Source organism: Centroberyx affinis, unplaced genomic scaffold (assembly GCF_046629955.1).
Source record: "Centroberyx affinis isolate AG114_WGS23_722 - 3 ecotype Tasmania unplaced genomic scaffold, CSIRO-AGI_Caff_v1 ptg000082l_1, whole genome shotgun sequence".
NCBI classification, from domain to species: Eukaryota; Metazoa; Chordata; class Actinopteri; order Beryciformes; family Berycidae; genus Centroberyx; species Centroberyx affinis.
Genome location: NW_027278790.1, coordinates 87,920 through 99,477, shown reverse-complemented (window position 1 = coordinate 99,477; position 11,558 = coordinate 87,920). Strand labels below are relative to the sequence as shown.

At 40.5% G+C, this 11,558-nt stretch overlaps 1 protein-coding gene across 1 annotated transcript; it reads left to right on the top strand.

The window, feature by feature from the left end:
• Positions 1-2,409: 2,409 nt before the first annotated feature.
• Positions 2,410-10,946, top strand: LOC139646110 (sodium- and chloride-dependent betaine transporter-like). The gene is made up of 14 exons (XM_071522023.1): positions 2,410-2,566; positions 2,735-2,869; positions 3,049-3,186; positions 3,536-3,623; positions 3,786-3,918; positions 4,129-4,263; positions 6,008-6,111; positions 6,412-6,536; positions 6,627-6,739; positions 7,161-7,298; positions 7,391-7,493; positions 9,148-9,248; positions 10,111-10,281; positions 10,848-10,946. Exons 1-14 carry the CDS (start codon positions 2,410-2,412, stop codon positions 10,944-10,946), a joined length of 1,740 nt encoding a protein of 579 aa, XP_071378124.1.
• Positions 10,947-11,558: the final 612 nt, after the last annotated feature.

Here is an 11,558-nt window from a genome sequence, read left to right as displayed (position 1 = left end):
GACTAAGGATTGGGCCTTTCACTTTACTTTTTAAAGATTGTTTTTCTTTTATGATGTTTACCTTTAATAGACAGGTCAAAGTAGAGAGAGGCAGGAAAGATTAGGAGAGAGGGGGATGACATGCGACAAAGGTGCTGGCCAGATTCAAACCCAGGACATCACATTTACATGATATGCACCTTAGACCATGGAGCCACCAGGACACCCCACTTCATATTTTTAAATGTAAAATGAAGACTACTAGAACAGTATTCTGGTGCACAGTTCAATCCGGGAACAGACTAAAGGTGATGCATTAAACCAGATGTCTATTTGCCATTGACCCCGTCGCTGGAAATAATTTACAGGGGATCAAACCCTATAAATTAATGATATTCTGAAGATCCATGATCGTGGGGAGTCACAGACGGGGCCTTGACCCTGGTAGCGGTGGCGTGGTGGAGAGGCAAAGCAGCGCACACACTCAAATGACAGCAAGGAGACGTATCAGGTAAGTTTAAAAACCATCTGATGAGAAAGATCATTGGCAGACAGAGAGCCCGACTAGATAACCAAACGTGTTCATTAGATGACAATAATTGTGAGCCAGAGACCTGGTGTGCAAAGAAAGAGCAAGAAAGTGAAAAGGGATTGTCTTTCTGCTTGAAATTCCACTGAGAGCTTCATTTGAACCTACCTACTCTGAATCCCTCATAATGGTAACATGTTGGGCTAATACAAGGTTTGAATGATTTACATTGGCCTACCCTGGTGAATGTTTATTTGAAATTTGATTGAATAATTTAAATTTTGGAACATGGAATTTAAATTACTCCATTTAGCATATTTTAGCTTTTAGCCAATTTTATCCACAGCAAGTTACAGAGTTAAAGTAATATAACTTCAGTGTTGTGCCCAAGGACCCTTTTGGCTGTTGTTGTGGCGATCAAACCTATGATGTGACTTCCTTGATGAGGAACTTACCTAATAAGTCGGATTCTTTGCCGATTGAGACGATGGGAAGCGGTACAATGAAGTGAAATTATGAACTCCTGCCCGATGGTTGCAATTCTATGTAGCAAATGAAAATTCTATGTAGTGAATGAAAAAATGAACGAGCGCAGGAGCCTCGTGGTCAACCAGGAAGGACTAACATCGAGAAAATGGGATAGGTATTGGCCAGACCCAAATCACGATCAGCATTTGTCCTTCCCTTTACCGCCCTGTAAATGATCCAGCCTGGCCCAGGAGGAAAGCAAAAGCTGAGGCGAGTGTGGAAATGACGTCGCCATCGTGCACCCAATCCTAAAACACTGGCTGTATGATGTAACATTTCCCTTCAGTGTTTTCATTGAAATTTGTGCAATTTGACTGTCAAAAGCAAGAATTCTGATTAACTGCACAAACAGGTGCACAAACATGTTGTTCGTGAACAAACTGGGGCACAGACTGTGACTGAAAAAATATCTTATTTTCAAGTGTGAGCAGTGGGGTCACCGGTCCAGAAAAGCACAAAGCATGGCAAGAGCTCACCAGCTTCATGTTCAGCATAAACGAGTATGAGTTCAACAGGGTTATTTTAGCTGAGTTATGATGTTTTCATGCATCAATCCAAAAGTTACCAGAATAACTAAATTAAGAACAAAATTCTCTGTGCATGTTAAAGTAGCAAGTGTGTGGCCCTCTGGCTCTAGCAAGACTAAAACTCAAGGGTATACTGGAATGACAGGCTTTTTACTTAAGGGTGATAGCTGCTCTGAGTAGTAATGTAGTCAAATTGGAAACTTTGGCATGAAAAATTATGGCTGCTCTGAGTAGTCATGTGGTCAAAGTGGAAACTTTGGCATGATAAATGATGGCTGCTCCGAGTAGTCATGTAGTCAAATTAGGAAAGTTCGGCATGATAAAAGTAGCAAGGATTAGATTGTAGTATTCTGGAATCATATGAAAAAGGTTGAGAATCACTGTACTACTGCACACATTGCACACTGTTCTACTGCACATCGTCAACAGTTAGCTAAAATGCCAATATGGACTAACGTGGGCATCGACAAAACCCTAAAAATAGCATAGCAGCTTCTCGTTCAGCATAACTGAGTATGAGTTTAACAGGGTTATTTTAACTGAGTTATGATGTTTACATGCATCAACCCAAATCCAAGTTACCAGAGTAACCAAATTAAGAACAAAATTCTCTGTGCATGTTAAAGTAGCAAGTGTGTGGCCCTCTGGCTCTAGCAAGACTAATACTCAAGGGTATTTGATACTGGAATGACTGGCTTTTTACTTAAGGATGATAGCTGCTCTGAGTAGCCATGTAGTCAAATTAGGAAATGTTGACATAAAAGCAGCAAAGATTAGATTGCAGTATTCTGGAATCATAACAGAGTGGATTACCTGCACTACAGTGGAAGTCTTTCAGATCTCAAGATGAACAGAGAAAGAAGGAAGGCCAAAAAGGAGAGAAGGATTGAAGACAGAGGACAGTGGGCTAGTAAAACAGAATATGTTCTGGTTGTTGCAGGAAGTGTGGTTGGTCTGGGCAATGTGTGGAGATTCCCATACCTCTGCTACAAGAATGGTGGAGGTGAATAATACAAAATCATAATTAAGGAATGTAAAGTGGTATATTTTGATCAGCAAGAGTGTATTGCAGTGGGTGCATTGGATCTCTTCTGAATTAAAGAGGGGTGAGTGTGAACCTATAGTTAATCATTTATTTGATTATTCCTTATATGTCTGTTTTTGTACCCAGGGGCCTTTCTGGTGCCCTATGGTGTGTTAGCTGTGTTTTGTGGGATACCTCTGTTCCTGTTGGACATTGGGATTGGTCAGTACACCCAAGAGGGAATCGTCACCTGTTGGAGGAAAATTTGTCCACTAGCACAAGGTGAGTAGATGTGTGTGTGACTGAAAGTTGCAATCAATAATAAGAAACATAATAAATACAAATTTTACGGTAACTGACTGATTTACGATTCATGTTTTGAAGGACCAAAGTTTTGACCATTGATCAATGTATAACTGAATACAGATTGAAAAATGTAATCTACATTTGTGATTGCTTAGGAATTGGATATGGACAGCTGCTGGTCAGACTCTATAGTTTCAGCTATATTGTTGTCCAAACCTGGGCTATCTTCTACATGATATTCTCCTTCAGTTCCCAGCTCCCCTGGGCCAGCTGTGGAAACACCTGGAATACGGGTAAGGCTTAGAACGTGTTAATACTACATGGTTTAGGACTCATTCAGGGAAACGTAAATATTCTGTAAACATTTCCAAAGTAATCAATCTACATGAAACAGTTACCAACAGACCTCAACAATAAATTGCTGATGGCCAGATAGACTATACTCATACCTTATTTGAGATGAAATGGTAGTTTTATGGGGGGTTGCATACTTCTAACAGAGATTTGAAAAGTTGATTTCTGACCCGGACAACAGGATTTATTTCGATATATTCCATTAAAATTAATCTGGAGTTATTTCTCTTACATCTGTGATTTTCCCTGTAACATCCTGTTCATTTGTTCACATGTTCCAAACAACAGCTAATTGTGTGGATCCTCACTCACCAAGTCTGGCTGCAAATGACACCATGTTGACCAACACCACCTCCGCTGCTACTGAGTTTTGGGAGTGAGTCTTAATCAACCCAAGGACAACCCATCACTTTGTCCTACTATGTGATGAAGAAATGATGAACTCCCTTTTCCTTTTCTCAGGAGTTTGTGTCCCATTTCTTTACAATGTATATTTAACTCACATTTTATCTACATCTTACGTTTCCTCTTACCTCAGACGGCGGGCGCTGGCCATCTCTGGAGGCATTGAGGAGCTGGGCAGTGTCAGATGGGAGCTGGCTTTGTGTCTTCTGGCCAGCTGGGTGCTCTGCTATTTCGCCATCTGGAAAGGTGTCAGATCCTCAGGAAAGGTGCTGTGGTAATATTTTATGTAAAAGGGCAAGATTTACCATACATTAGGAATTTGCAACATGCGATACTACAGGTGCATTACCATTTTCATCAGTGACCCTCCAAAATTATGCATTTCATCAACCTTTTTGTGTAATCTGTTATTACAAATCATCTCAAGTAATTTAGGCATAGTTGCATATCCTAATATTTCCTGTTGTCCTGTTTAGGTAGTGTATTTTACAGCCACTTTCCCCTATGTGATGCTCCTGGTACTCCTAATCAGGGGGCTGACTCTACCTGGAGCTTGGGAAGGGATTAAGTTCTACCTGTATCCAGACTTGAACCGCCTGGCTGATCCTGAGGTAGCCTGTTTATGCCACCTCTATTATAGTAGTAGCCTGATGTACAAATAGCTAAATAATCCCTTTTAAATTCTGCCCTGGTTGCCTATGGTCTTTTTCTGTTATTTGACTTATTTGAATCAGTCTGGCAGTCCTCCCGGAGGATACCTCAGGGAACACAGTTGAAGGCTTTTTCCAAATCCACAAAACACATGCAGATTAGCAAACTTCTGTGCACCCTCAGTTATTTGTGAGAGGGTAAAAAACTTGTCCACAATTCCAGAACCAGCATGAAATGCTCATTGTTCCTCCTGAATCTGAGGTTCTACTATCGGTCTACCATGACGTTTCAGTCCAACTGGACCTTTGTCAGACTAATCCCAAATCTGACAAACCATAATACCCCAACAATATCCACAACTTTCAGCATTTCAGGTCAGATCTTGTCTACTCCTCGCACCTTACCACTGAGGAGCTTTCCAACTACCCCAGTGACCTCTAACAAGGAGATGGCCTCAGACCCTCCAGAATCAGTCAGTACTGCCTCCTGAACGACAGGTTTTCTGGTTTGCCAGTCTCTGCCCAATCAGAAATCCTTTGTGTCAAGCCGGTCCGGAAAGCCTCCTTCTTCAGCTTGTCAGCCTCCGTCACTGCCGGTGTCCAGCAGTGGGTTCTTGGGTTGCCACCATGACAGACACCAACCACTTTTTGGCCACAGCTCCTAGCAGCAACTTCAATGACAGAGGTTTTGAACAGGGTCCATTTCGACTCCATATTCCCAACCTTCTTGGGGATACAGCAGAAGCTTGTTTGGAGATGAAAGTTTAAATCATTCTGGATAGAATCTTCCACCAGGTATTCCCAGTGCACCCCATCACTACATGGTTGGGTTTACCAGGTCTGTCTGGCAGTATACCCACAGTTAACAGCTCAGCCCCTCTCCTCACCTGAGCGTCCAGAACATGGCCTCAGGTCTGATGAAGCAACTTGATCAACTCGATCAGCAAAATCAATAAGTTGATCATCAACCTTTAGCCAAAGGTGCACTGGTACCATGTGGATTTATGAAGCTTGTTGTGTTAGAACATGGTGTTTGTGATGGACAGTCAATGGCTAGGTGAATGGCTAGATCAGGCAGGCTGGTCTTCCCAGTCATGCCCTTCCAAGTTTACCAGTCGCTGCCAACATGAGCTTTGAAGTCTTTGGAGTCTGTAGGTGGAGCGTTCCGCCGCACCACACCCACTGTCTCCAAGAAGGCCGAGTTTTCTGAACTGCTGTTAATGCAACATTTACTTGTACTGTGGCAACTCAATCGTCCATCAGGATAGACTCCAACTGTGCAGCACCCATGAGACTCATGAGTCTCCCAGTACACTCAGAGCCTCTCACTCTGGACAACTCCTGAGTAGGAGGGACCACCCCCTATGGAGGAGTTTGGTTCCAGAGCCGGACTGTGCATGAAGATGAACCCAACTATATCTACAGTAGTTGGTACTTCTCAACCTCATGCACCAGCTCTGGTTCCTTCGCCCCCAGAGAAGTTATGTTCCATGTTCCAAGAGCCAGTTTCCATTGCCCACAGTCCACAGTCATAAGTCAGACTATCAGGTAAATGGATCAAGGTCTTGCCCCTTGCCTGGTTCTTGGTTTTTTGCAAGCGTTTGAAATATACATACAGTATACATCATTACCACAAATGTTCTGTTAGACTGTACAAAATCTGGACTTGTTATTTTGTCAACTTAATTTTTTTGTGGCAACATAGGTTTGGATGGAAGCAGGATCACAAATATTCTTCTCCTATAGCGTGGGTATAGGAAGTATGATCGTTTTGGGCAGCTACAATGAGTACAACAACAACTGTTACAAGTAAGCTTGAGTCAGTCATCACAATTGTTTTTTATGACAAAAATTAAGTTCGTTCTTAGAAATTATTGTCTGGTTAAAGTGGATTAGGTAAATATTTTCACATTGAAAGTACAATTTTTCACAAATGACAATTTCATCATTATCAGTGTTTTTTAATTCATAATTTTCCTCTAAATGTCAATAATATTGGTCTCATTTTGTAATCTTACAGAAAATAATTGAGATGTTGATGAATCAAAATATAGGAGCACACATGAACACTGAAATGCTGACTACTTATTTTTGGTATAATCACTCTAGGGACTCCATGTGGCTTTGTCTACTGAACAGTGCGACCAGTTTTGTTGCTGGATTTGTAGTCTTCTCTGTACTTGGATTCATGGCTCAGAAACAGGGTGTTCCCATTGACATGGTGGCTGAGTCAGGTATAGTCACACCATCACTGCATTAATACATTTAAATCCAGTTATATTTGGTTAAATAGTAATCTCTCCTTGTATGTTTTTGTTACACAGGTCCAGGTTTGGCCTTCATTGCATACCCTCAGGCAACAGCCATGATGCCATTGCCTCAATTCTGGACTGTCTGCTTTTTCCTGATGCTTGTTCTACTGAGTGTTGACTCACATGTAATGCTATTTGTTGTAGTGTATCCTGAGAAAGGGTTAAACCATTGCCCTGCCACTTAAATTTAGTGTCCAAATTTTGGTGTCCTGCTACTGTGGTGCCATTGTCCCAGGGCTAAAATTTGGTGTTCTGCATAGGGCATTCCGGGCCTGTGACCAGGCATTCTCAATAACCCAGAATCAAATCCATCCGACACCGAATGTTCGAGTCCATCCTGATTCGATTTAATGTGGTAATATTAAAATCTGACTTCTGACTGCCCGGGAGGCCGCCTAGTGATACAAGACTGTATTACACAGTGAAAAATTTAAAATGATTTAACCCCTACTCTGTCATTCTCTGTCACTCTGTTCATAAATAATCAATGAGTGCATTACAAGTGAATATAATTTAAAGCATTTGCTCATTTCATTTTGCCAACAGTTTGTGTCCGTGGAGTGTTTAGTCACCTCAGTGAGCGACTTGTTTCCTAAGCTGTTTCGCACAAGAGGAAGGCATGAGATCTTTGTCCTCCTCATCTGTGTATCCGCCTTCCTCATACAACTGTCCCTGGTCTCTGAGGTGAACATCATATTGTCAGAAATATGTGAATTCATTTTTCTCAGATAACAAAGTATTTCCCTTATTGAAATGTTTTCTCCTGCATGCTGTAGGGAGGAGTCTACATATTTCAGCTCATTGAATATTATGGCTGCAGTCGAGCTATTCGGGATTTCATGGCTATATTTCAATATTTGGCTGTGGGTTGGATATTTGGTAAGCAAAAGGCTATAACCTTTTATGTGATCTCTTTGGATTCCCAAGTTTTTACTATTTTCTTTTCAACTCTATACATAGGTACAAGTCCTGTTTCTGGGGACTTATGTTTTCCCAACAAATTCACATGCAAGAAAATAATTATTTGGTAACTATTTAATACTGAGGTTTTGGCATCCCATTTAAACTAATTTCAAATTGTGATTCACCCATTGGATCCCAACACCGGCTTTGAAAAATAAAGGAGCTTGGTACTTACAGACACTGATCATGTGTAATTTGTCACAGGCAACATAGAGACGTCTGCCATAAAGAGGAGAGTGAGTACAACAGTGTCTTGAAGTATAAAAACTACGCTTTCTACTCAGCTCCTATTTCCTTTCTTCACATTTCTCTATAATGCATCATCATCATCTAAGGTCACAGAAATATTTTGTTGGATCTATTGTCAGGACACTGTGGCTCAGATCTTGGCACCCCTTACTGTTGGCTGATTGAAATGTTGGTGATCTAGGAATTGCAACTTATTTTAGCGTTACAGTCATTCCAAGTTGCTCTGTATAAGAATGCCAGCTAAATGCCAAAAATATGAAAATGTAAAATGCATTACAGCTATACACTCACCTAGCACTTTATTAGGAACACCTGTACACCTGCTTATTCATGCTATTATCCATTGAACCAATCATGTGGCAGCAGTGCAATGCATAAGATCATGCAAATACAGGTCAGCAGCTTCAGTTAATGTTCACATCAAACATCAGAATGGGGAAAAAATGTGATCTCAGTGACTTTGACCATGGCATGGTTGTTGGTGCCAGACGGGCTGCTTTGAGTATTTCTGAAACTGCTGATCTCCTGAGATTGTCACGCATAACAGTCTCTAAAGTTTACACAGAATGGTGCGAAAAACAAAAAAACATCCAGTGAGCGGCAGTTCTGCGGACGGAAACGCCTTGTTGATGATGAGAGAGGTCAGAGGAGAATGGCCAGACTGGTTCGAGCTGACAGAAAGACAACAACAACTCAGATAACCTCTTTACTACTGTGGGAGCAGTAAAGCCTCTCAGAATGCGCAACACATCAAACCTTGAGGCGGATGTCACTTTGGTAGCTGGTTGACACTGAGCTGAAAGCTGATACCTACCCAGTATTAGTAAGGTGTTCCTAATAATGTGCTCTGTGAGTGTATAGGCCTACTGTAACTGCATTGCCAGTCATCTTTTCCTGCTTTACTTTGCTCAGTCATGGTGGTGATGCGTAGCTCCATCAAAAATGTCAAGGGGATTTTCACAAACCAAAGCAGTCTTTGAACCTTGTTTTGACAGTATGTTGACAGTATTATTATATTATTCAATAATGTATAAATTAATACCTTAGTTAACATGAACACCATTAGTAAATTATTACCAGACACATTAGTTAACTGTTAATTAAACGTTAGTTAATCCTTATTAAGCATTAACTAACCCTTATTAAACATTAACTAACCCTTAATTAATGTACCCTTATTGTAAAGTGTTACCGAGTTCCTACTTTGTAATGTAATCAGTTACTTTTTACAAGGTAATGTAACTAATTATTTTTAAAAAGTAACTGTCCCAAACACTTCAGAAAAATTGAAGTGAACTTGGATGATCTGTTTCACCAACAGGGGTTGATCGTTTTTCTGACGTCATGGAGGACATGACAGGGCAGCGACCATGTCTTTTCTTCCGTCTGTGCTGGAGGTATTTCTCTCCTCTGTTGTCACTGGTGAGTCAGCCAAGTTTCTGGAGCCTGATCGTCTCTCTCTCCTTCACAGTATAGTCCTCTCAAATGTTGTCGTCATTTCCCAGATCCATTTTTTTCTTCTATAGCAAAAATGAATAGGATATTTGAATCTTGTTTGCCAATCGTTATGGTCTTAAAATAGTGAAATAATGTGAGTAGAAATTACATATTCCAATGTTATTACATATTTTAACATGTTCAGAAAGCCACAAAATGCTGGAATGCTAAGCTAGGTATGGCTAGCGATTTATTTTTTTCATTGCAGATTCAAAATCATCAGATTCTACCTTAACAAATAAAGAAAGGCATAATAGAGAAACCCCAAAAAGCAGAAATAGTCAATATTAGTGTTACACACAAGGCAATCATTTTACACTCCTATTCATTTTCACGTTAGACTGAAAGGGGACGGGATCCGGAATCCCTCATTTGGCCCAAAACATTATGTCATGCTTGAGAGAAGAATTACAATTACAGTGTATTTATTTACAGTTATTCCAACTTAACTAGTGTGTAAACACAGTTTTCCAGCAGTCTCCGCCTAGTATTTCCAAAGATGCAAAAGAAGTGGGGTGGGGAGTGAGACTGAATGGGGGGTGGGGTGGGGAGGTGGACTCTATGATAACAGATTAACCATCTCTACTTGGGGGCAGTAACAGTTTTCTGATCGCAAACTATCTGACGATGCTAAAGGTGACATACCTGCCTTAACATCACTGATTGAGGTGTGGCCAGACATTTCACCCCATCAACGAAATACAAGACTTAATTCTAAAATTCTAAAAAACATGTGACTAAAACTGACACTCAATGACTAAAACTGACACTCCCCATACCTTTTTAGACTTCCTTTATCCTCTACTTGGTGAACTACAAGCAACTCAGGGTTAACCGCTCGTACATTTACCCTGACTGGGCATATGCACTTGGCTGGACCATGGCACTCTTGTCTATTATCATGGTGCTGCTGTATGGGATTGGACAGATCTGTTTTGCAAAAGGCACCTTGAGACAGGTCAGTATCAAACCATTTCTGTCTACAAGAGCATTTTTTTTTGTTTTCTCTGTATTAGTGAACTCTTATAGTGATAGTGCTGGTGAGCAGCCTGTGTGTGAGTGAGTGAGTGAGTGGGCAATCTACCTTAAGAGCAAGCTGAAAACAGAAGGAGAGGTATTTCCAGATTAATAGGCAAACAGGAAAGAGGAAAAGGCTACAGCATTCTGAGAGGTGGGATTTGAACCCCAGCCTGGCATGGTCAATGATATATCCAGTCACTGTTTGTGTGTGTGCTATTCTCAATATAATGCTGGCTATCATATCATTATATTCTATCGTTATATTCTTCCTCTTAATTTTAGAATTGATTTTACGATCTCACTATTTTGGGTTAACAAGGCCTTACCCCCAGGTTACATCTCTGACCTTTTGACCCCTTATGAGCCTGAATGTAGCCTGAGATTATTATTAGTAGTAGTAGTGTAATCTAAAGTGAAAGTCAACATAATGTATAAATAAGGAGCTCCTACTCACTAAAAGCAGTAGGAGATCAAACACACTCACCAAGTTTTTTCCTCCCCCAGCGTTTGTCCGTCCTTTGTCGCCCTGTAAATGATCCAGGCTGGCTGAGGAGGAAAACAGAAGAAGCTGAGGCGGGCGTGGAAATGATGTCTCTGCAGTAGTCATATAGTGGCAGCTTGGAGTAACATCCATTTGTTTTAAATTATGCAAACCTAATGTCGGTCAGGCTTAATAGCTCTGTTACTGTAGAATGAAAAATATCTCTAATTCTATGTGTTGACTTGGTAGGGGGGGGCTACCCTTTGTCTATATTCAAATTGTTTCATTGTGTTTTATTGTTCAAAGTGTTTTAAGAAAGGGAGACTTTGGAAGTGGAGGTTTTTGTGTATAATAAATTATGAAATGAAAAGTGAAGACTTACAGCAAAGACTGCTGCTGTAGAGTGTTTGCTAGTCTTACAGAGAATCACCTGATCTCCAACGTACCACTCAAGCATTAGTTGTTTAGAAAAATTACAAATGTAATGCATGATTATTAACAACTTAAGCTTTCAGGCTTTCTAGTGACAGAGGACTCCGGTTGACTGCTATGTAAAAAATAAAAAATGGAAAGAAAAAAAAAACTGTGTTCATTGAATCACTATATTTGATCAAGTATAGTGGAGACTATATGAAATCCAATGAAAATCTGATTCTGCTTGTATAATCCTTCAGAGGGACAGGATACCCTAATTTTCCATACAGTGCACTGATGTGCAATTGATTTTCAAGATT